Genomic DNA, 26051 nt, shown 5'->3' with positions numbered 1-26051 from the left:
GTGACATTTCACAGGTAAGCAATACAGTTTCTGCTTTCACAGAGCTTGCAGTCTTAGTGGGGGATATATATATTAATCAAATAATTACACTAAAGATTGTATATAATAGGCATCACTTTTTAAATTATTTTTATTAATTTAATTTTATTTTTTATACAGCAGGTTCTTTTTTTTTTATAAAGACTTTTTTTTTTTTGACAGTTTTGCTTTTTATTTATTTATTTATTTATTTATGGCTGTGTTGGGTCTTCGTTTCTGTGCGAGGTCTTTCTCTAGTTGTGGCAAGCGGGGGCCACTCTTCATCGCGGTGCGCGGGCCTCTCACTGTCGCGGCCTGTCCCGTTGCGGAGCACAGGCTCCAGACGCGCAGGCTCAGTAGCCGTGGCTTACGGGCCCAGTCGCTCTGCGGCATGTGGGATCTTCCCGGACCAGGGCTCAAACCCGTGTCCCCTGCATTGGCAGGCAGACTCCCAACCACTGCGCCACCAGGGAAGCCCCAGCAAGTTCTTATTAGTTATCTATTTTATACATATTAGTATATATATGTCAACTCCAATCTCCCAATTCATCCCACCACTCCACCCACCGCCCCCCCCACCACTTTCCCCGCTTGGTGTCCATACATTTGTTCTCTACATCTGTGTCTCTATTTCTGCCCTGCAAACTGGTTCATCTGTACCATTTTTCTAGGTTCCACATATATGCATTAATATACGATATTTGTTTTTCTCTTTCTGACTTACTTCACTCTGTATGACAGTCTCTAGATCCATTCACGTCTCAACAAATGACCCAATTTCGTTCCTTTTTATGGCTAATATTCCATTGTATATATATACCACATCTTCTTTATCCATTCGTCTGTCGATGGGCATTTAGGTTGCTTCCATGACCTGGCTATGGTAAATAGTGCTGCAATGAACATTGGGGTGCATGTGTCTTTTTTTTTTTGCATTTGCCTGCAATTTGGTCAAATAATATATATATATTTAACATCTTTATCGGAGTATAATTGCTTTACAATGGTGTGTTAGTTTCTGCTTTATAACAAAGTGAGTCAGTTATACATATACATATGTTCCCATATCTCTTCCCTCTTGCATCTCCCTCCCTCCCACCCTCCCTATCCCACCCCTCTAGGTGGTCACAAACCACCGAGCTGATCTCCCTGTGCAATGCGGCTGCTTCCCACTAGCTATCTATTTTACATTTGGTAGTGTATATATGTCCATGCCACTCTCTCACTTTGTCACAGCTTACCCTTCCCCCTCCCCATATCCTCAAGTCCATTCTCTAATAGGTCTGTGTCTTTATTCCCGTTTTACCCCTAGGTTCTTCATGACGCATGTGTCTTTTTGAATTATGGTTTTCTCTGGGTATATGCCCAGTAGTGGGATTGCTGGGTCATATGGTAATTCTATTTTTAGTTTTTTAAGGAACCTCCATACTGTTCTCCATAGTGGCTGTATCAATTTACATTCCCACCAACAGTGCAAGAGGGTTCCCTTTTCTCCACACCCTCTCCAGCATTTGTTGTTTGTAGATTTTCTGATGATGCCCATTCTAACTGGTGTGAGATGATACCTCATTGTAGTTTTGATTTGCATTTCTCTAATCATTAGTGATGTTGAGCAGCTTTTCATGTGCTTCTTGGCCATCTGTATGTCTTCTTTGGAGAAATGTCTATTTAGGTATTCTGCCCATTTTTGGATTGGGTTGTTTGTTTTTTTGATATTGAGCTGCATGAGCTATTTATATATTTTGGAGATTAATCCTTTGTCTGTTGATTCTTTTGCAAATATTTTCTCCCATTCTGAGTGTTGTCATTTTGTCTTGTTTGTAGTTTTCTTTGCTTTGCAAAAGCTTTTAAGTTTCATTAGGTCCCATTTGTTTATTTTTGTTTTTATTTCCATTACTCTAGAAGGTGGATCAAAAAAAATCTTGCTGTGATTTATGTCAAAGAGTGTTCTTCCTATGTTTTCCTCTAAGAGTTTTGTAGTGTCTGGTCTTACATTTAGGTCTCTAATCCATTTTGAGTTTATTTTTGTGTATGGTGTTAGGGAGTGTTCTAATTTCATTCTTTTACATGTAGCTGTCCAGTTTTCCCAGCACGACTTATTGAAGAGACTGTCTTTTCTCCATTGTATATGCTTGCCTCCCTTCTCATAGATTAGTTGACTGTAGGTGCGTGGGTTTATCTCTGGGCTTTCTATTCCGTTCCATTGATCTATATTTCTGTTTTTGTGCCAGTACCATATCGTCTTGATTACTGTAGCTTTGTAGTATAGTCTAAAGTCAGGGAGTCTGGTTCCTCCAACTCTGTTTTTATCTCTCAAGACTGCTTTTGTTATTCGGGGTCTTTTTTGTCTCCATACAAATTTTAAGATTTTTTGTTCTTGTTCTGTAAAAAATGCCACTGGTAATTTGATAGGGATTGCATTGAATCTGCAGATTGCTTTGGGTAGTATAGTCATTTCCACAATATTGATTCCTCCAGTCCAAGAACATGGTATATTTCTCCATCTGTTTGTGTCATCTTTCATTTCTTTCATCAGTGTCTTATAGTTTCCTGAGTACAGGTTTTTTACCTCCTTAGGGAGGTTTATTCCTAGGTATTTTATTCTTTTTGTTGCAATGGTGAATGGGATTGTTTCTTTAATTTCTCTTTATGATCTTTTGTTGTTAGTGTATAGGAATACAAGAGATTTCTGTGCATTAATTTTGTATCCTGCAACGTTACCAAATTCATTGATTAGCTCTGGTAGTTTTCTGGTGGCATCTTTAGGATTCTCTATGTGTAGTATCATGTCATCTGCAAACAGTGACAGTTTTACTTCTTCTTTTCCAATTTGTATTCCTTTTATTTCTTTTTCTTCTCTGATTGCCATAGCTAGGACTTCCAAAACTGTGTTGAATAATACTGACGAGAGTGGACATACTTGTCGTGTTCCTGATGTTAGAGGAAATGCTTTCAGTTTTTCACCATTGAGAACAATGTTTGCTGTGGGTTTGTCATACATGGCCTTTATTATGTTGAGGTAGGTTCCCTCTATGCCCACTTTCTGGAGAGTTTTTGTCATAAATGGGTGTTGAATTTTTCAAACACTTTTTCTGCATCTGTTGAGATGATCATATGGTTTGTATTCTTCAATTTATTAATTGAAGCATTATTAATTCTTCAATTAGAATTAATAATTAATTCAATGATTCAATGCAATGCAATCCCTATCAAATTACCAGTGGCATTTTTTACAGAACAAGAACAAAAAATCTTAAAATTTGTATGGAGACAAAAAAGACCCCGAATAACAAAAGCAGTCTTGAGAGATAAAAACAGAGTTGGAGGAACCAGACTCCCTGACTTTAGACTATACTACAAAGCTACAGTAATCAAGACGATATGGTACTGGCACAAAAACAGAAATATAGATCAATGGAACGGAATAGAAAGCCCAGAGATAAACCCACGCACCTACAGTCAACTAATCTATGAGAAGGGAGGCAAGCATATACAATGGAGAAAAGACAGTCTCTTCAATAAGTCGTGCTGGGAAAACTGGACAGCTACATGTAAAAGAATGAAATTAGAACACTCCCTAACACCATACACAAAAATAAACTCAAAATGGATTAGAGACCTAAATGTAAGACCAGACACTACAAAACTCTTAGAGGAAAACATAGGAAGAACACTCTTTGACATAAATCACAGCAAGAATTAATAATTAATTGAAGAATTTATTAATATGGTGTATCACAGTGATTGATTTGAGTATATTGAAGAATCCTTGCATCCCTGGGATAAATCCTACTTGATCATAGTGTATGATCCTTTAATGTGTTGTTGGATTCTGTTTGCTAGTATTTTGTTGAGGATTTTTGCATCTATATTCATCAGTGATATGGGTCTGTAATTTTCTCTTTTTGTAGTATCTTTGTCTGGTTTTGGTATGAGGGTGATGGTGGCCTCATAGAATGAGTTTGGGAGTGTTCCTTCCTCTGCAATTTTTTTTTTTTTAATTTGGCTGCATTGGGTCTTCATTGCTGCGTGTGCGCTTTCTCTAGTTTTGGTGAGCAGGGGCTATTCTTCGTTGTGGTGAGTGGGCTTTTCGTTGCGGTGGCTTCTCTTGTTGCAGCGCACGGGCTCTGGGCACGCGGGCTTCAGTACTTGTGGCTCGCAGGCTCTAGAGTGCACAGTTGTGGCTCACAGGCTTAGTTGCTCCATGGCATGTGGGATCTTCCTGGACCAAGGCTCGAACCCGTGTCCCCTGCACTGGCAGGCAGATTTTTAACCACTGTGCCACCAGGGAAGTCCCCTTTGCAATTTTTTGGAAGAGTTTGAGAAGGATGAGTGTTAGCTCTTCTCTAAATGTTTGAGAGAATTCCCCTGTGAAGCCATAATTTCCTGGACTTTTGTTTGTTGGAAGATTTTTAATCACAGTTTCAATTTCATTACTTGCGATTAGTCTGTTCATATTTTCTATTTCTTCCTGGTTCAGTCTTGGAAGGTTATACCTTTCTAAGAATTTATCCATTTCTTCCAGGTTGTCCATTTTATTGGCATAGGGTTGGTTGTAGTAGTCTCTCAGGATGCTTTGTATTTCTGCAGTGTCTGTTGTAACTTCTCCTTTTTCATTTCTAATTTTATTGATTTGTGTCCTCTCCCTCTTTTTCTTGATGAGTCTGGCTAAAGGTTTATCAATTTTGTTTATCTTCTCAAAGAACCACCTTTTAGTTTTATTGATCTTTCCTATTGTTTTCTTTGTTTCATTTATTTCTGCTCTGATCTGTATGATTTCTTTCCTTCTGCTAACTTTGGGCTTTGTTTGTTCTTCTTTCTCTACTTCCTTTAGGTGTAAGGTTAGATTGTTTATCTGAGATTTTTACTGTTTCTTGAGGTAGGCTTGTATTTCTATAAACTTCCCTGTTAGAACTGCTTTTGCTGCATCCCATAGGTTTTGGATCATCGTGTTTTCATTGTCATTTGTCTCTATGTCTTTTTTGATTTCCTTTTTGATTTCTTCAGTGATCTCTTGGTTATTTAGTAACGTATTATTTAGCCTCCATGTGTTTGTGTTTTTTACGTTTTTTTCCCTGTAATTGATTTCTAATCTCATAGTGTTGTGGTCAGGAAAGATGCCTGATATGATTTCAGTTTTCTTAAATTTACCGAGGCTTGATTTGTGACCCAAGATGTGATCTATCCTGGGGAATGTTCCGTGTGCACTTGAGAAGAAAGTGTAATCTGCTGTTTTTGGATGGAATGTCCTATAAATATCAATTAAATCTATCTGGTCTATTGTGTCATTTAAAGCTTCTGTTTCCTTATTAATTTTCTGTCTGGATGATCTGTCCATTGGTGTAAGTGAGGTGTTAAAGTCCCCCACTATTATTGTGTTACTGTCAATTTCCTCTTTTATAGCTGTTAGCATTTGCCTTATGTATTGACATGCTCCTATGTTGGATACATATATATTTATAATTGTTATATCTTCTTCTTGGATTGATCCCTTGATCATTATGTAGTGTTCTTCATTGCCTCTTGTAACATTCTTTATTTTAAAGTCTATTTTAGCTGATATGAGTATTGCTACTCCAGCTTTCTTTTGACTTCCATTTGCGTGAAATATCTTTTTCCATCCCCTCACTTTCAGTCTGTATGTGTCCCTAGGTCTGAAGTGGGTCTCATGTAGACAGCATATATATGGGTCTTGTTTTTGTATCCATTCAGCGAGCCTGTGTCTTTTGGTTGGAGCATTTAATCCATTCACGTTTTAGGTAATTATCGATATGTATGTTCCTATTACCATTTTCTTAATTGTTATGGGTTTGTTTTTGTAGGTCCTTTTCTTCTCTTGTGTTTCCCACTTAGAGAAGTTCCTTTAGCATTTGTTATAGAGCTGGTCTGGCAGTGCTGAATTCTCTTAGCTTTTGCTTGTCTGTAAAGCTTTTGATTTCTCCGTCGAATCTAAATATATCGTGCCACTCCCTTCTTGCTTATAGAGTTGCTGCTGAGAAATCAGCTGTTAACCTTATGGGAGTTCCCTTGTATGTTATTTGTCGTTTTTCCCTTGTTGCTTTCAGTAATTTTTCTTTGTCTTTAATTTTTGTCAATTTGATTACTATGTGTCTCGGCATGTTTCTCCTTGGGTTTATCCTGCCTGGGACTCTCTGCACTTCCTGGACTTGGGTGGCTATTTCCCTTCCCATGTTAGGGAAGTTTTCGACTATGATCTCTTCAAATATTTTCTTGGGTCCTTTCTCTCTCTCTTCTCCTTCTGGGACTCCTATAATTCAAATGCTGTTGCATTTAATGTTGTCCCAGAGGTCTCTTAAGCTATCTTCATTTCTTTTCATTCTTTTTTCTTTATTCTGTTCCACGGCAGTGAATTCCACCTTTCTGTCTTCCAGGTCACTTATCCGTTCTTCTGCCTCAGTTATTCTGCTATTGATTTCTTCTAGTGTATTTTTCATTTCAGTTATTGTATTGTTCATCTCTGTTTGTTTGTTCTTTAATTCTTCTAGGTGTTTGTTCTTTAATTCTTCTAGGTCTTTGTTAAGCATATCTTGCATCTTCTCGATCTTTGCCTCTGTTCTTTTTCCGGGGTCCTGGATCATCTTCACTATCATTATTCTGAATTCCTTTTCTGGAAGGTTGCCTAGCTCCACTTCATTTAGTTGTTTTTCTAGGGTTTTATCTTGTTCCTTCATCTGGTACAAAGTCCTCTGCCTTTTCATTTTGTTTGTCTTTCTTTGAATGTGGTTTTCCTTCCACAGGCTGCAGAATTGTAGTCTAATTTATTTATTTATTTGTTTGTTTATTTTTTATTTTTGGCTGTGTTGGCTCTTTGTTGCTGTACATGGGCTTTCCCTAGTTGAGGCGAGCTGGGGCTACTCTTTTTTGCGGTGCAGGGGCTTCTCACTGCGGTAGCTTCTCTTATTGCGGAGCATGGGCTCTAGGTGCATGGGCTTCAGTAGTTGTGGCATGGGGGCTCAGTAGTTGTGGCACAGGAGCTTAGTTGCTCCACGGCATGTGGGATCTTCCCGGGCCAGGGCTCGATCCCGTGTCCCCTGCATTGGCAGGAGGGTTCTTAACCACTGCGCCACCAGGGAAGTCCCAGCATCACTTTTAAGTAAATGTAATGTGAATGTTCTTTGGGCTCCAGTACATAGCTGTGCTCTAAGTGACATTCCTCCCCCTGTAGAAATTCTAGAGGCTGCTAAGGGGGAGGAGACATCTGATTCTGGTTTTCTAGGTAGCGGCTTCCTAGAATCAGGGCAAGGCATTCCTCTCCTTCCCATCCCGTAGCGCTCAGTTTTGGTTAGCATAATTCAATTTTTTTTCCACTTTTATCTTTGTCATTTTAATTGATCAAAATTAAGATTGTTGATGGGGAGAGCTCAAGTTTTATAAAACGAGAACTCTTGTCCCAATGCCAACCCTCACCATCTACTACGGCAGCTGCATGGAAGGACACATTATCCAAATCAGTGGAGACAGGAAGTAGTCAGACCCTCGAAAAGGGCTGTTGGTCTTTCACCTCCCACCCTCCACCTGGGGTGATGGGGAGGGGCACATACTGTGGAAATGTCAGAACGAAAGCAGGAGAACCGAAGTGCTCACTCATCTCCACTGCAGTGGTTTCTAAGAACCTTAGTGGAACTTTGACACTCCTCATTCCTGAGAAGATGGAATCTTTTCAGTACATCCACCGCCCTTTTCCCTGTGGCAGCAGCCATTCCTGGTTCTGAGAACTGCCTAGCTATCTCCCCACCACCCTTTTGGCACCTTAAAGACCAAAGCCAAACCTTGTTTTTCTCCCATATTGACTGTTTTTCTAACCCCTCGAGCTAGTTTTATAACCTTCTATTTCTCTCTTCTTGCCTGGCTTTAAAATGCCCTACAGATGACTCTTCTGATAAATTCCTGCCAGGCAAGGAGTTTACTATTACCTTTCAGCACTATCAGCAATCCCATCTCACGTTTAGTGTGGCAGGTGAAGGGTCAGTTGACAGGGTGACTGTGTCCTGAGTCCTGGGATGCTACCAGGAGGCCCTTTTAGTCTCCACTGACCCAACATCCACGCACAGCACACATGGGGACAGGTTGAGGACAGAAGAGGGCAGAAAGGTGTGCTCTCATTCCAAGCCTAGGACTTTAAATAAAAATACCAAAAAAGGAAAAGCCTTTAAGAACTGGTGGCACCTGGGATCTCATTTTTCTATCTCTCTTTGCCTGATGTTTAGATCACAAACTTGAACATGAGGGATTGTTTCTTTTAGCTTCACTTCTATATGCAGCCCTGTTCTGTTGGGATAGAGTTAGCACTAGGGGAAAGAAGGCCTGTTTGAGACATAAATGTGCCTCCTTCCCATCTGAATCTAGCTGTAGCCCCAGGCCCTCCGATTTTGTATTTCAGTCTCACCACTTGGCTGTTCTTATGCTCCTCCTGGGCCCTTCCCTCTCTCATTACTCATCTCACACAGCAATTTTTTAGTTTGAAAAGGGGCAGCATATTCTACGTCCCGAAAGAATGAAATATTACTGCTTTTAGGATGTGAATATTCTCTTCTCTTCCCCTTTGACTGAATTTTGGTTTAGAAGTGAAAGTTTCAGGACTGGATTGAGGTTGAGTTGTAGTTGAGATCCGAAAGTCAGTTTTTGAAATTAGAGCATAAAATCGTATACTCTGCGTCTTACTTAGCCCAGAACTTGTTCCAAACCACTGGAGAGAGGGCATTCTTTTTTTTTGGCCGTGCCGTGCAGCATGCAGGATCTTAGTTCCCTGGCCAGGGATCGAACCCGAGCCCCCTGCACTGGAAGCTCAGAGTCCTAACCACTGGACTGCCAGGGAAGTCCCCAAACCACTAAAGAGAGATGGTGGGAATTTGAGGTGTCCTCAGAACACTGTCAAATCCAACTGGCCTCAGCTGGCCGCCAGCTCTATATTTCGACCTGGATCTATTTAGTCTCTGCTTCTTCCCCCAGGCCCTCATTAGTTTGGCGGGGTGGGGCATGATGAGAGAGCTTTCAAAGCACCTATCCCACAGACCCTGATCCCTGGACTCATAAGAAGTGGACAAAGGAAAGCTTAGGAAGGAACATGTCAGGAGCTGCCTCCACACTTCTGCTCCTCCCCCGCCTGACACACACATCCTAGTAGCCAACATTCAGTCCCTGGGGCCAGCCTCACCTCTCAGCAGCAGACCATCCCCTTGCACACAGATCAAAAGTGGATTAGAGGAAAGAGCCCTCGCATTAAGCATCAGGAGACTGACTTCTAGATCCAGTTTTACCTACCAGTAGCTGTGGAATTTGGAGAAAGCCACTTAACCCCTCTGTGTCTTAGTCTCTGTGTTTGTAAAATAGAAACGCCTGTACTTCCTCCTCCTCCTGATTCCATGAGGTGGTAGTGAGGGGCACATGAGACAATGGAGGGGAGCGACCTTTGGAAGAATATGGTGCTGAGGCTTCGCACATATTGCACCCCGACAAACCACTTCCAAACTACCAGGGCTGTTCTGATAGGGCTATTTCATGCTCCGCACCAAGGGTGGGGCTGTGTGTCTTGGGTAGAGGCCAGCCTCCAGGAGTGCTGTCCATACCTGTGGGTCTTGAAGACCCCCAGACACAGGGTGTGACCACAATCTGTCCAAAGGCATTACCCTTCAGCTCATTTTTAAAGCTTTCTTACTGGTAGCCGGTCTCAGAACAGCCCATTTTTTCCAGCCCTTCCATTTCCAGCCAGCCTTAAGTAAGGCCTTTGTCACCACCTTGGCTGGACTACGTTCAGCCCAGTTAGTTCAATCTGCACCACCACTTACTACTGTGTGGACTTGGGTGATGCACTTGGTATCTCTGAGACTCAGTTTCCCCCTCTGTAAAATGGGAGAAATGGTATCTGACTCTATAGGCTTGTCCTGAGGATTAAATGATGCATGTAAAGTACCCAACCAAGTTCCTGGTCTCTACGTGTCCAGTGTCTGCTCCTCTTTCCCTTACTTCTAAGGAGAATTATTGCTAGACATACCTGCCTGGAGGGGATTAACACATCCCAAAGGCACTGCATCAGATCAAAGGTGAGAGTACCCCTGCAGGTGCTGGTCCTGCCAACTGTACTGACTGTACCGTCTCCTCTGGTACCCTTGGTGCCTCTTGCAGGGAACATCATTGGCTCCGGAATCTTTGTCTCACCCAAAGGTGTGCTGGAGAACGCCGGCTCTGTGGGCCTCGCTCTCATCGTGTGGATCTTGACAGGCCTCATCACAGCTGTGGGAGCCCTGTGCTATGCTGAGCTCGGGGTCACCATCCCCAAATCTGGAGGTGACTACTCTTACGTCAAGGACATCTTCGGAGGACTGGCTGGGTAAGAGGATGTTCAGGGGACCGAGCGGTCCCAGAAGCCAAGGCCAGGGCTTTCCAGCATGCCGAAGAGCGCTAGAGCTTGGGATTCCTCTTTTGCCTCTAAGTCATGGTTGTCAGTTCAGCCTGTGCCCTCTTGATGCCCTTAGAGTGGCAGAGGAACCAGACTGTAGTTTTAATCTCTGTTTAGGGTTTTTTGTTTTCTGCTTTTCTTTTTTTTTGCTGTGCCATGAAGCTTGTGGGATCTTAGTTCTCAGACCAGGGATCGAACCTGGGCCCTTGGCAGTGAAAGCATGGAGTCCTAACCACTGGACCTCCAGGGAATTCCCTTAATCTCTGTTGACCTTAGTGGGCAAGATTCTATGAGTGAGAACAAGTAGAACTAAGTGACAACTCTGATTGGAGATGCACAGGGAAAGCACATCACAAAAACAAAGCCCTTTTATCCTGACAAATGAGAGTGACCACTAAGGTACGGGGTACTTTTCACGTTACCAAGGATAACGGTATCCCTGATTCCAGACCCTGATCTTGAATATCCTCAGCCCCTGCAGCCCTGTTACTGAAGAGCTCAAACCTCACCAAGGGGCCCAAGGGCGTGGAGGACACTTCCCCCTCAAACCCCCAGCCGATGCCTCCCCTTGGCACTTGCTTAAGTGGCCACACCTTTAGCATGCCCTGGCTGTGAAGATTCTGGGGTTGCAAATTTTCTTTTCCACCAGTGGATGCTGGGGGCCAGAGTGGTAAAGAAGAGATGATGAAATGATGAAAGGAGCAGGGAGAGAGAAAGAACACCAAGACGTGTCAGTACTAGTTGAAACAGCTCTTGATCGTTAAACCAATTTACCGTCATTGCAGAGGGCTAGGTGTCTCGTTTGAGCAGTGCCTGGGTTCCTCAGCATCCCTGAAAACAAAAAGGAACCGCACCCCTTTAACCCATCTGCCTCTCCTAACACTGCCCAGTGACTTGCCCGGGCTTCCCTGATGGCTTCTGAATCCCTGCCCTGCCAGGCGATGGCAGCGGGGGTCTTTATTGGTGTCTTGGCTCAAGTCCTGTCCCATTCCCCCACCAGGTTCCTGAGGCTATGGATTGCGGTGCTGGTGATCTACCCCACCAACCAGGCTGTCATCGCCCTCACCTTCTCCAACTATGTGCTGCAGCCGCTCTTCCCCACCTGCTTCCCCCCAGAGTCTGGCCTTCGCCTCCTGGCTGCCATCTGCTTATGTAAGTGCCATCTGGGCCTTGCTCTCAGGATGGCGTCTTCTAGCCTTCCTCGTGGTCTACACATCTCTGGTTCTCCTTCCTCTCCCTCTTTCTTTCCTCCCCTCCTTTTTTTTTCTTCCTTGTTACTTTTCAGTTTCCGATTTGCATGCTGTGGACACATGGATTCCACATATAATTATCTGGTTTTTAAAAAAAAAAAAAGAAGAAGAAACTTAAGTATTGATAGCTGTTCACAGGCACAGTAATTTTCACTGGCAGGGTTCTTTACATCATATAAAGTACTTTCACTTGTATCATCTGACCCAAGCCTCACAACAAATCCATAAGGCAAGCTGGGCCAGTCTTACAATTTTCCTAGAGCAGAAAAGGAAACGGAGCTAAGAAAGTGAATTAGCTAAGGTGATTCCTTCTCTTTCCAGCACACACACCACGCTGGAGACTCCCTGCCTCTCGTGGGAAGACTTTTCTGGCCTCTCAACCTGCCAGCTCACATCTTAAAACTCTCTGGGAGGAGAGTGTAAAGGTGTGAGTTGGGAGAAAACAAATAGCATGTCCATGGTCCCCGCCCTTGATGAGTTTTCTGTCTAACTAGGCAGAAAAGCCATATAGACAGATTCCATGGTTAGGATTCAATTGCAGTAAAAAATCCGAAAAGAGGAAGAGATCTCTGTGAGCTGGAATATGTTAGAGAGGCTTTATGGAGAAGTTTGGCAACCTGTATTTCTAGGAAGTCTCAACACTTAATCTCTGATAATCAGGGATCTCAATGGATTGGGGTATGTTGTACCTTTTAGCTCAAAACTAATTTCTAAAGTAAATATATGGACTTTTTCAGAGGCTCCACTTCTAGAGTCAGCTCAGTCCCTGCCTTCCCACACCTTCCAACACACATCCACCTAGCTGAAGGCAGTGACCATCCTGGTCACACTCTGTCCCTGGTCTTGACACTTCCTTCTGTCCTGCTGGTGGGAAGGGGAGGGAGGGGTCACTCGCCCACCCAGGAGCTGGGGTGGGACCTGAGGGGTGTGTGCCCTCATTGGCAGTGGTGTGCAGCCCCGGGATAAACCCCATCATCTAGGCAAGTGGCACTGTGGAGCCAACGTACTTGTTTGGAGCGTACTCCTTGTGCCAGTTGGGCCTGCTCGTGGATCTGGAGGCAGAGGGGTATGGGCTCCAGAACCGGGTTTCCCAAGCCTGCATCTCCGCACCACTTTCTAAGTGCAGCCAGTGCTTGGCAAGGTCACCGGCCCACCTCCCATGAGATGAAGCTAAGATCTCGCGTGTGCTGTACGTTGCCGTGGCACAGATTGCCCAAGACAAGAGTATTCTTAGCACAGCATCGGGCACCTCGTGATCCTGTCGTGTAGTCACCGAGGGTGGTCAGGAGGATAGTCACTTGGTCCTTGCTTGCTGGCTGGATCTGGAGCTGCAGGAGGTGAGAGGAGGGGGAAGGGGGCATGGGAATGCAGGAGGAGTGTCTGTCTCTGCCATCAGATAGGTTAATGGGGGTGGGAAGGGGGACCACAGAGTGCAGGCCACTGCTGTTTCAGCATCTCGTGCCCACAGACACAGTTTCCTTTTTCCTGCTGATGCTGCTAAAGTATCTCAGACGACAGGCCACCCTTACCCTCCAACTATAAATCAAGAACCCTGAGGCTGTTCAGTCCTCCCCTAGGAGAGAAACCAGGCCACAGGGTAGAGTTCCCCGGGCAACTAGACCCCACGACTTCCTTTGCATTCCCCAAACCTGCCAAGCCTAGGCAGGTGACTCCTTGCGCAAAGACCCTCTAGAATTTTGGAAAAGATCGGATGAGAAATGATGGTGGGAATGGCCGGATGCGGGTGGGGAGGTAGAAAGAAGCTGCTGTAACTGGCTTGCCTTCTCAGAGCCTGAAGGGAGTGAAGTGGGGAGGAGAGCGAGAGAGGAGGAACTGCAGATTTGGCTCCAGCTTATGCAACTGCAGCTGCCACTTTGAGTTATTCTATTATTTAGGTCAAAGCTGATTATTCACTGCTGAGTCAGCAAAATATCCCTAGCCACCAGGCAGTAAAAAAAGAAAGTCTTTTATATTTTAATTAAATGAAAAGCCTTTCTCCCTTCTCCAGAGCAAGTATGTTAGTGGGAGGGGGGAGTTAGAAAGCAGGGGAATGGGAGGGATTAGAACTTGGTTTTGGTACCTTCCTTTTGTGATTTGCTTGGGTATTTCTCTTTTCTTTCTCTCTCTCTCTCTCTCCCCCTCCCCCTCCCCCTCCCTCCCTCCCTCCCTCCCTTCCTTCCTTCCTTTCTTATTTCATAAGTAAGTGACTATGTTCTCTAAGTAAGAGTCAAGTAATATATAAAGAGAGTTGACCAGGAAAGCTTCCTCTTATCTTTACCCCTCTCCCCTGCCCAGGAGCCCTGGTAACAGTGGATAGGTATCCTAATAATTCTAAGTAAAATGCATCTCTCAGCACACACATCTGGGTATATAGACATACATTTTGACAAGTTATTACTGCAGCTTGCACTTTTATCCTTTAGCCACATCTTGTGGCTACTACCTGAGTTTCTAGTTATAAACAAAGTGGTCCCAGTGACACAGAAGGAGCGCCAGGTGTTCTGGGGTCCCCCATTCGTATATCCTGCTCCCTAACTATGGGTTTTCCTTCTGTTTGTCCCCCCTCTCTTGGGGACTGGGCCACCTTTCACTCGGGCAGCTCCTGACCTCCTTCCTCTCTTTTGGGGCTGGGGTCACATCCAGCATCTGAATTAGAATCTTTTCTTCTCATTCAAGTCCCCCTCTTCCAGAATGCCTTGTACAAAAGAAGCTCCTTCTCCTTTCTTGCCCTGAGGAGAAAGGAGTACTCTGCATGCGTTTCACAAGCAAAAAAAAAAAAAAAAAGCTCCTTATCTTGTTTTCTATCTTTCCACTATGATTCTGAAGAGGCTAGTTTTCCAGGGCTTCAGATTTCTCCTCCTTCCTTGAGTGATTTGGAAGGTTAAGGATTTCACTGTAGTTATTACTTTTAACCCTGAGTTGCTTTGCAGTTCCTCTTCAGGAAGTTTCCAGATGCATGATGCATGATGATTTGGTAGATACCTGTGTGTGTTGTTTTGTAAATCTCTTACAAATTAATCCCTTGACATCAGAGTGTTCAACAGTCCTTCCTAACTTCTAAATCCCTTACTCTCAGTTCATTTTCCTTTGAGGTTTCATATTCTCGAGCCCCAAACATCTCATTCCCATGCACTAAGCATATCACCTCAGGTACCTGGACAGTGTTATCTTCTTGCCCTCCCCTGGTCCCCAAAGAGTGCTGTGCGTGTCTCATCAGCCTTGTATATATTGTTGAGAAGGAAGAAATTTTTCTCTACCCTTCTAGGTTCTTCTGGCTGGTCTAAGAGTTAAATTGACATGAGACAGATTAACAAGAAAAAATGAAACAAAAGTTTAATAACAACTATACTTAGAAGAGACCCAGAAAAACTGAGTAACTGGCCAAAATAGTCAAAACCCTCACCTTAAATACCACCTTCAGCTAAAGACAAAAGAGAATGTTGGGGTAGAGGTTTAGGACTTCAAAGGGAGGAAGGTAATTGACATGAAAATGAAAAGCAAATGTTTGGTAAAAACTGTTTGCTTAGCCATGTGGAGACAATGGGACAGAGAGTGGACTCTAATCTTTAATCTCCCCACCACCCAGCCCACATTTTGCTGATACCTCTGGTGATAGCACTACTCCAGGAACAGGTCCTCTATCTAAATTCTTTTTAGGCAGTTGGGGGGAAGGGCAAAATTTCTTCCTGAGTCTTTTGGGCCTTGATTGTTTTCAGCTTGAACTAATCTGCATGCCAGAGACATTTTGGGGTAGCACATTTTGGTCCCCTACAGTCTCGCCTTCGAAACTTCTTCTAGAATTGTCACAGTCCAAAAGTTGAGTTGATAGATTGCTTTATATCTCTTCGAACGAGTCTCTTAGTCCTGACAATAGGTCAGGACTTCAGTTACTCATTTCAGGAGGTGGTGATGCAGGTGGGCACTCAAAGTTAGGCCTACAGGGTATAACCAACCAAGGTATTTAATAAGAGGCGTTTCTGTGGAGACAAAGAAGAATAGAGGTTAGTGGTTGAAGCAAATTATAAACCCAGTGTCTGAGTCCTGAGAGTTGCCAGCTGAGATTTCTAGACGTTAGGCTCAAAGCATCTTTTGTAGTTTGAAATCTCTTGTGATGTCATCTGGTGTTCAGGTAAACTTCCTGAGTGGCTTACAAAGCAATAGGCACAAAGATTGTCTAAATGTGGGTTATTGTGGTGATCTTGCTTAAGTTTATATCAGGTTGTTCAGTTACAGTTTTTAGGGCTTCAAGAAAAGGAGAGTTTTAGTTCTCAATAATTTCAAGTCAAAAGTGAGAGAAAAATTGAAAATGTAAGCTTGGAGAGTTGTAGCCAAATATTTGAGGAAACTAGAAGAATTCAGGATCCAGTCCAGTTTACAGGTAGAAAAACAAAACCTCAAAGATGATTAACAGAATTAGAATCTAATATCCATAAGCATGTATTATAGTTTCTATTGAAACATAATTTTTTCTCTCTCTCTAAAATCACCTTCATCTTTACCAAAGATGGCCAAATTAAGACTCATTTGTTTGTAAAATAAATTTAATTTTATTAAACTTGACCCGATTATTTACATAAGTCCAGGCCTTTTAAAATATGCTTTGCTGGAACTGTTCATAAGGAATTGCCAGATTGAACTTTTAATTGCCTCTCGAGGCCAGGAAGCCACACCGAGGACATGACATTAGATTCACCTGTAATACCTATGAATTTGGGTGAATTTTTCTCTCCTTGAGGTTCCCAAAATTATCTTGAGGTTCTTGTCCCTGCAAGGAAGGAACTCTCCTTACTCACCTGGTAAAGCTGCTGGGAACCCTGAAGGCAAGGTACCAGGTGGTTTTTCCAAGGGGCTTTATGGCTCCATGAAGTCAACCTTAGTTCTTTAAAGCTGTCTGGTCACATTTAATTCTATGTATGTCTCTCTCAAATATGACAATCCAGTCAAAGCCCTGGTAATATAACCAATATTTCTTTTTTTAAAAAAATTATTTATTTATTTATTTATTTATTTTGGCTTTGCTGGGTCTTAGTTGCAGCACGTGGGATCTTTGTTGCGGCATGTGGACTTCTTAGTTACAGCATGTGGACTCTTAGTTGCGGCATGCATGTGGGGTCTAGTTCCCTAACCAGGAATCAAACTCGGGCCCCCTGTGTTGGGAGCTCGGAGTCTTACACACTGGACCACCAGGGAAGTCCCATAACCAATATTTCTAATTGTATCATGTTATAAGGAGAACAGATTCTTACTGAACTTATACAAATAACTATATTGCCATGAAAATAAGAATATTCACTGAGTTTCCAAATTTTAGAGACATCAGGTAGGGAGGAAAAAGATAATTGTGTCATCTTTGTTAAGCAGTTGTAAACTGTCATACCAGTGTTTTTTTGATTGGCAAACTTATGAATGCATATCATATTTTCTAAACCATACATCTCCTCATAACATAATGCTTTTTTTCAATGTGGTACAAGACATTTTTTTTGGTTTGTTTGTTTGTTTTAATAAATTTATTTATTTATTTTTGCTTTCGTTGGGCCTCTGTTGCTGCATGCGGGCTTTCTCTAGCTGTGGCGAGCAGGGGTTACTCTTCGTTGCAGTGTGTGGGCTTCTCATTGGGTGGCTTCTCTTGTTGTTGAGCGCAGGCTCTAGGCGCGCGGGCGTCAGTAGTTGTGGCTCGTGGGCTCTAGAGCGCAGGCTTAGTAGTTGTGGCGCACGGGCTTAGTTGCTCCACAGCATGTGGGATCTTCCCAGATGAGAGATCAAACCCATGTCCCCTGCATTGGCAGGCAGATTCTTAACCACTGCGCCACCAGAGAAGTCCCTCTGCTTAATTTTCTTTAAGCCAACTAAATGGAGCTCTTTTACAAGTTAATTTTGGCAATACCGCTTGGAGGTAGAAAATACCACACATCTATAACACATGTATATAGACATATACAAACACGCAAACAGACACAGAGACCCCATAGTCCCATTTCAAAATTTCAGCCATGAATTGGGTAGAGTTATATAAAATCCACTCAATTGGGTTTCTGGCAGATGGAACAAATCAGGGTCACCCGTTTAAATGGATTTCCAAGGAAAAAAGAAACTGCAAATCCATCAGTTAATTACCATACTGAGCTCCTACATTGAGTGGAGGTGAGGCATTATTTATACAGAGTCTTGGAAGAGATTAAAGGCTAGTGAAAAGATGGGTGTACAAACAAATAATTACAATATAATGTGATGACAAAAGAATGTACCACACAGAGAAAGGTGCTTCAGAGTTGGGACAGGAGTGCTAGGGAAGGTTCCCAGATTGAGCTGAGTCTGGAATAAGTAGGCAGTCTCCAGGTGGGCATATGATAGAAGAGCCAGGTAGCGGGAAGAGCATAGGCAAGACTTGGAGTCAAGAAAGAAATGACTCAGAGAAAAGCAAGTACTTTTGTGTGGGTGAGGCCTAGGAGGGAGATGGGAGATAAGGCAGAAGAGGTGAGTACGAGCCAGATCCTAAAAGATTCTACATATTGTGCAGAGAAGAGCAGATTTCATCCAAGGAACCATCAAAGGAGTTTGTGCAGAGGAGTAACATGACTAGGTTCACATTTAAGTGAAGAAGACCGTGACACTTGAAGCAGGGAGACGAGTCAGCAGGCTAAGCATTTTTCCAGGCCAAAGAGGTGGTGGCCCAAAATAAAAACGAAGTTACAAGGTGACAAAAACAAGAAAGGATTAGAAGTAGAATCAGCTGGCCGTGTCGACGGATTGACTACTAAGAGAGAGAAATCTAGTTGATCTACAAATCAAAATTAAATAAGTTTCAAATGAAATATGTTTCTACTTAACTGTCTCCAGCATTTGTAATGAGCAGTTAACAATGTTTTCTCTCTCTTTCTGCCTTCCACGTCCTCTCCAAATCCCTGAGATGCTGAGCAGGTCTTTGGTTGGAAGTCTTCCTCAGGGTGGTTACCCCAGGATGCTGCTCAAAAGCCTGCTCTGGAACAGAAGGGGATTGGGACCCTGGGGAAGCCTTATATAAATGAGAATCACAGCACTTTGTTCATTCAGCAAACATTTATCAAGGGCCATGATGTGCTCGATACTGTTCTTGGCCCTGAGAATTGGGGCACGAGATAGCTGGAATTTTTTAGGCCTGGGCTGGAAAAGTAATGAGTAGGAACTAAAGGGGGCTCCCCCAGGTAGCACAGCATGCTGTATCCTGTCTCCCCTGCTTTCCCTGTGTCTTCCGTTTTTCTCTTCTCCCCCACCCCAGCTCAGGAGCCATGTTTAGCTAATGCTGAAGAATTACTCAGCTCTTGGAAATTGCTGAGCTGGGTGTTCGGGCTTCTTGGCTAAACTAAGTACTGAATGGTGATTCAGCAGAAACTTCAGGTCCAACAACTGGCAGGGAGGGATGAAGATAAGAAGGAAGGGTAAGAGGGAGCCAGGAAGGGAAGGGAAGGGGGTGGGGCAGCACGGGCAGGCGCTTAGCTGTAAATGTCCGGGTCGAGAAGCTCCAGAGCATCTGTGCACCCCTCCTCCGCTGCTTGTTTGTCCTTGGAGGAGAGAGGCCCTTCCAAAGGTTCAGCACATCTCTGCTTAGAGGGGCTTCTTAGATTTCTAAAACATTGCCAGTGCTTCAAGATGAAAAGGGCCGGAGAAGGGAAAACTTGCTGTAGTGTGGTAGGGTAAGATCTGTTTCAGAGCCCCACTGTGCACCTTACAGGAGCTGGAATCAGGGCTTAGTTTATAGGGAAGAGCTACTTCGACTTTGTTGTTGTTGTTACTTTGTTTTGATGTTTTTGTCTTTCACCAGTCAAGTTATTTACTCATGCAATAATACCAGCCTTTGTTGTGGGTAGGCAGAGACTTGAGACTTTATAACTCGGCTCCTGGTCCCATGTGAAAAATGTCTTGGCCCTGGGTGAGCCCAGAAAGGTTCTAGAGAGCTGGCTCTGTGTCTCTACTCCTACCTCAATTTCCTCCCAGGCTCTCTGAGGTCTATGAGGAGGAAAGATAGCTCAGGCTGGCCTGTGTGGGCAGAACTGGAACCTTATCCAAGTCTCAGGATTGGGTGCCTTAGAACTCAGATAGGGCTCGGGTGTTTTCTTTGCCCATCAGTGCCTTCTGGCAGCCGGCAATGGTTACCTCCTAGATCTGGAACCGGCTGAGGTTAGGCAGGCTAAGGGAAGCATCTTTTCCACAATTAGAAACACGTGCCCAGTTCCTTCTATAGAGCCGGCTCCAGCCTATCACAGAGCCAAGTGCTGCCACACCCACCGAGGCAGGCAGGCAAGCTCACCCGCTGCTGGGTGCAGGCACCACCCTGAGGACTGGTCGTCGGAGGGGCATCACCCCGCCCCTTTTGCTCCAGGTCCAGAGGGAGGGAGTCAGGGGGAGCTGGCCAGAGCATGGCAGAAGGCGGAGACGTGCATGCCCCAGCAAAAAGGGAGACTAATAAACCAGCGCTTCTGGCTGGCCCATGACCTGGGTGAAATTTATGGCTGCTTCAGAGGGCTGGGGAACTCCATCCCGGAAAGGTGCTTATTTTGAAGCTCTGGAGGGGAACAGGGTGTTCTGATTTCTACCAAGTGGCGTCACTAGCTTCCCTTTCAGCAGCTATCTGCTTTAATACATTCCATCTTTCTTTTTTCTGTCCTGGCCTTCTCTCTCTATTATGCTCCTCTCAAGCTCGCTCTCTCTCACTCGTAATGGTGTGTATTGTTCCTCCTTTTCCTTCCTCCCCCGTGTCGTCTCTCATGCTCACTCTTTTCCTCTCTTCTTCACCATCTGTCTTTATGGACTTTGGCAAGTCTGGGCATTTTTACTGCCTGTTTTCTCTTATCTGAAGAGACAAAGAAAGCCCTGGTTCTGGAAATGCTAAAGGAAAACAAGCCTTTCCAAGCTGCCTCCAGTTTACTCCTAGGAATGAGCCAGCAATACCAAGAAATCCAAATGGAGTTCCTGGAGTTGGAGGGAAATCTGATGGTGACATTGATAAGCGACCAGAGGAGGGGACACAAGGCAGAAAAACAAGTCTGCTTGTGGGAAATAATTTTCCAAAACCCTGGGGGCAATGAACACAAGCTCCTGGATCCTGAGGGGCAGCCATCCTAGCCTTCCCCTTTTTCACACTGGCATCTTACTTCCTGCTGCCCAGAAAGCAGTCTGGCCAGCATCTTCAGATGACAGACTCAGAGTCCCTAGTGGCACTGTCAGCAGTGACCATAGGTACCACTGACAGGAGCAAGGGAGAGAGAGGATGTGGGAATGGGAGAAGGGAAAGAAGGGTGATGTGCATATGCTACAAGAAAGGCTGGTGTAGAGGCAGAATAAGCAACTGGGAATTGGTGGGGGGGGGCCAAGGGGGGCAGTCCTGTCTTTGGCACTAATAGCAGAGGTCTTACTTCACTCACATATAAGATGAGGTTCTGGGTCTCTCTGACTGCCCATGAGGCTGGAAATGTGCCTCTGGGTAGTAGGGTGCAGACCTCTCCCTCCAGTACCAAGAGCTGTCTGCAAATGAGTCCCAACCAGGTCATTCTAATCAGCACTGTTCTTATAACAATCAATCCAGTCCCCTGGGCTTCCCTGGTGGCGCAGTGGTTAAAAATCCGCCTGCCAATGCAGGGGACACAGGTTCGATCCCTGGTCCGGGAAGATCCCACATGCCGCAGAGCAACTAAGCCCATATGCCACAACTACTGAGCCTGCACTCTAGAGCCCGCGAGCCACAACGTCTGAGCCTGCATGCCACAACTACTGAAGCCTGCACACCTGGAGCCCCATGCTCCACAACGAGAAGCCACCACAATGAGAAGCCCGCACACCACAACAAAGAGTAGCCCCTGTTCGCTGCAAATAGAGAAAGCCCATGCACAGCAACAAAGACCCAACAAAACCAAAAATAAATAAATAAAAATCCAGCCCCCTGTCCAAATGATCCCTTCCTGACTTTCACTCATCAGACCAGACCAGTGTGGTTCATGGAGCAGAAGCTGGCTTGGCAAAAAGAATGTGTTTGGTTTGGGGACCCATGTGGGAAAGTGTTCATTGGCCCTCTGATGAAGACACAAAATGACCCTTTGCCAGCCCAACTCAGCAAGAAGCCAAAGTCTTGTGTCCAGAAGCAAGGGAGGACCTGAAGGCGGTCATCCAGTGGTCACTGAGGGATAGCCTGTGCTTTGTGAGCTTTCTCGGGGGAAGGAGAAGGAGCCATGATATGTACCCTGCCCCCAACTCTGTCTAGCATCACCGGTACTTGCCCTCCCTGCTTCATGGGGCTGTCCCACAATGTAAAAACCCTGATATTTACTCCCTAGGGAAGAACAATGGCTCCTGTGCACACTTGGTATTTTCTGACTAGATTTGTTCATCTATCCATCCTCTATTCAGTAAGCGTTAGCACCTACTGTGTGCCAGGCAGATACAGGACCTCAAGATCACCCTTGCCAGCAGAGTGTTGTTAATGGCTGTGTGCACTATTGCCTGCAGAAGAATAGGGAAGTTTCATTCTTCTCTGGGCCTGATGGGTAGAGCAGGCGCAGCAACAACAGCGTTCCTTGCTTTCTGTAGGGCATTCCGTCCTGCAGAATGGGTGGTGCAACTTTCTTGTGGAGACCAAGGCACAGAGACAAGCTTGAACATCTGGGCTCCTGGTTCAGTGGCTCAGCCTTATGCTTACCAGCCCCATAGTCCCCTAATCCACCTTTGTGCCCACACTTTCAGACAACTTGGGTTGAAGGACTCCAGAGCAGGTAATTTGTGGATGAGTATCCTCCTGAGAAAAAGGCTGAAACAGATGAGAAATTGAAGCAAAGGGTCAGGGATGGAGGAGGAAGCAAGAAGGGAGAAGCAATGCAACAGTGCAAGATAGGTCCTGATGTGTGATACGGCGTCTCCGAGACCCTCCAAACCATCCCCTTTCCCATCCACTCTGCTTTGTTGCCAGTCGTCAGCATTATCCTGAGCAAGTCGTGGCCTCTTTTCAAGTTCTACTTTCTTAGCGTATGAACAATAAAAATAACCACTTAACATTTTATACGGCAGTACACAGGTTACAGAGCATCCTCGTGGGATTAAAATGGACCACACTTCCATTTTACAGAGAGGGAAGGGAGGTTCAAAGAGTTTGACTGGCTTGTCCAGAGAGTAAGTGACCATGCCGGGAAGGGCATCATGGCCATTGGGTTCTTCAAGTTCTAAGTTGTCTGACTCTTAGTCCACCCAGGCTGCCAGGTCCCTCCGAGGGAGCCATCTCTGCCTCCATCCCTCCGATCTGCTCAACCCCACCTGCACCGTTACCACTTCACTCCGTATACAAGCTGCTCTGAGCTCTACTTGCTTGCTGTGCACTTGAAAAAAAGACACCAGAAACCCATGTGGTCCTCCACCCGCCAGGTGTTGCTGGGTAGAGATGAGGGAAGAGTGATAAAGTCACAGCCCTGGTTCTGTGAAGGTTGTAGGGACTTAAGACCAGCCCCACAATCCCCTAATCCATCCTTAAAATTTTCTGAAGGAAGATTTATTTATTTATGCTAATGACTCACTGATGTTCTGTTTCAAAATGGACTAGAGAGACTGATTTTCAATTGCTTCTTTTGCCGATAGTCTTTAATGTACTAATTTAAGGTAAAATTTCCCCTCAAATGTCGTTCCTATTCTTCCCTTCCAATATTCGTAATCCTTGGAGCTCGTGTGCCTCACCTCTCCCACTCCGTGGGGTGAACTCCACCTGGGGAAGCCGCAGAGCGCTGGGCGTCATCCGCGACAAGATTGCACACAGTGGGGCCACTCTTTACCCTCTGCTGGGAGGAATGAACTCAGACTCTGGACTCCTGAGTTCTTTCATCTCTTGGCTTTCCATCATGATATCTTTTTATGACCTTTGATTGTAGCCTCTGGTCTATAAAGTTAGGAGACCAACAAAAGTCTGGGGTCAGAGAACAAAGGACTCGTGTCTGTGAACATTGCGGCACTCCACCTGCCTCGCAAGAGGTTTGTAACTCTTGGGCCTGTGGGTGTCTGTGCATCTGGGTTGCATACATGGGCCTGAAGTTGTATGGACTATGGAGGAGACAGGAGGAGAAGCTGGGATTAGATGAAGGAGGGATATGGGGAGTCTTTTGCCCTGAATTTTTCTGAGAGGAAAAGCACAGGTAGAGTTACCCTAGGGCGTGCCTGTTTACTACTGTATTGAGTTACCGAGGGGAGGAAGAGGAGGCAGTGACTCTCTAGCCATAGGATCTGGGTGTGTGGAAGAGCTGGGATGCTGTCATGGGGTGCATGTGATGTGGAAATTCGCCAACCAGGTCAGCACATTGATGACCTCACTTTCGCTGCCTGCTCTTAGAGCTCCTCCCTCCTTCCCTCCACTGGGTGTCCTGCAAGGCCTCTGACACACACTCCTTTGGGGTCCTGGTGTGTGCTGCCTGGTTGCCTTTTTTTTTTTTTAATAAATTTACTTTATTTATTTACTTATTTTTGGCTGCATTGGGTCTTCGTTGCTGCACGCGGGCTTTCTCTAGTTGCGGCGAGTGGGGGCTACTCTTCCTTGTGGTGCGCAGACTTCTCATTGCGGTGGCTTCTCTTGTTGCGGAGCACGGGCTCTAGGCGTGTGGGCTTCAGTAGTTGCGGCACGTGGACTCAGTGGTTGTGGCGCACGGGCTTAGTTGCTTTGTGGCATGTGGGATCTTCCCGGACCAGGGCTCACACCCATGTCGCCTGCATTGGCAGGCGGATTCTCAACCACTGTGCCACCAGGGAAGTCCCTGCTTGGTTGCTTTTAAAAAGCTTTCCTCTTGAAGGGTATGCCCCCTGCTTTCTGGTCTTTCTGTGTGGTGCCTGGCCCTGTATTCATTTCCTATTTCGGCTGTAACAAATTACCATAAACTTAATGGCTTAAAACTACACAAATTGGGACTGTTTTCTGTAAACATATGGAACACTTCACGATTTTGCGTGTCATCCTTGCGCAGGGGCCATGTTAATCTTCTCTGTATCATTCCAATTTTAGTATATGAGCTGCTGAAGCGAGCATTCAAATCTTTCTCTCTTTCTGACTTCTGTTTTCCATCATCACATTTCCTTTGTAACTCTGACCTTCCTATCTCCCTGTTATAAGGATTCTTGTGATGACATTGGGCCCACTCAGATAATCCAGGATAACCTCCCCACCTGAAGATCCTTAATCACATTTGTGAAATTCCTTTTGTAAGGTAACATTCACAGGATTATGATGTTGACATTTTTGGGATGGCGATTATTCTGCCTACCACAGGTCCCATGAGTTCTGGCGTCATTGTCAGGGGGAGAAGTGAAGGAGAGGCTTCATGACTCCCCAGGGATCAGATTCTGAGGATCAGAGCTGACCTGGGGTGAGGGGTGCCCTCTCTTAGAGAGCAGGAGCTTACCCACCCTCTCCACCGTGGACATGTTCCAGGTCAGCCACAGGATCTGCACTGTCATGGCTCTGACAAGGACTCTGCATCTCTGCCAGTTCTGCAGCTTTTCCAGGGCAGAAAGCGTTGAGCCCACCTCTTCTACTTGGCAGTTGCTAGGCCCTGGGCTCTGGGCAGGGTACAAGATTTCTGAGTTCTGAGCCCCCTCCTCCTGCCTGCCTCATTTTTTTGTCTCCCTCCCGTTACGTTGACAATAAGCTTTTCAAACTGGGCCGATTAAGTAACCAACCCCTGACTTCAGCATCTTCTTGATGAGAAGATGAGACTTTTCACCACCCACCCCCCAGCTTTTTTTTAAAGCCAGGAAACAGAAAGAAAAAAAAAAAGAGGGGAGAAAATGCCCAAGAAATACACAGAAGGCTGGTATTCCATGGGGCTGTACCACCCCCATGGCCAGATTACAATGGACAAGAACCAGAGTCTTATGCCTTCTTGTTTATTTTGTCCAGCTAGCCCCAAATTATAAAATCCTCTGTATTGCTAGGGTCTTCCCCACCTACAAGAAGCATCTCTGATTTCCCTGGGCTGGGCTAGGGGCTCCTCACAGTTGCCTGTCAGCTTCTGTGAAGAGCTGTACTGTCACCATATTGCTTTGTGATCATCTTTTAGCTCATCCATCTCCGCTCTTACAGTGTCAACTTCCTGAGAACAGGAAGGGACTTGTGTCTTATTTGTAACTCCCCGCACCAGAGTATCTAGCACCTGTAGGCTCTTCATAGATGGTGGTTGGATGGATGGATGGTTGGATGAAAACCCTCACATCTCAAGCTGCAGTGGCCACTGATCCCCATCTACATGTGGCTTCCCTGAGGTCACTGTATCTCAAGCATGCAGAACTCAAGATCTGGCTGGGAAGAGGGTGGGGACATAGCCCTCAGCAACAGAAGGGGCGCTGGGTACAGACAGACAGAGGCAGGACGC

General features: G+C 45.0%; 1 protein-coding gene across 3 annotated transcripts in view; it reads left to right on the top strand.

Annotated features, from left to right (window-relative positions):
* SLC7A8 (solute carrier family 7 member 8) overlaps positions 1–26051 on the top strand; it is a 56360-nt gene that overhangs the window by 11843 nt on the left and 18466 nt on the right. For all 3 annotated transcript variants that reach the window (XM_082617601.1, XM_082617603.1, XM_082617602.1), the window contains 2 exons: positions 10162–10366; positions 11436–11587. In XM_082617601.1, the coding sequence (XP_082473727.1) occupies positions 10162–10366; positions 11436–11587 (357 nt within the window). The remainder of the gene's footprint in view (positions 1–10161; positions 10367–11435; positions 11588–26051) is intronic.

Source organism: Mesoplodon mirus, assembly GCF_964341445.2.
Source record: "Mesoplodon mirus genome assembly, chromosome: 4".
Classification (NCBI taxonomy): Eukaryota; Metazoa; Chordata; class Mammalia; order Artiodactyla; family Ziphiidae; genus Mesoplodon; species Mesoplodon mirus.
Note: the sequence above shows the minus strand (reverse complement) of the source record. Positions and strands in the feature narration are given on the sequence as shown.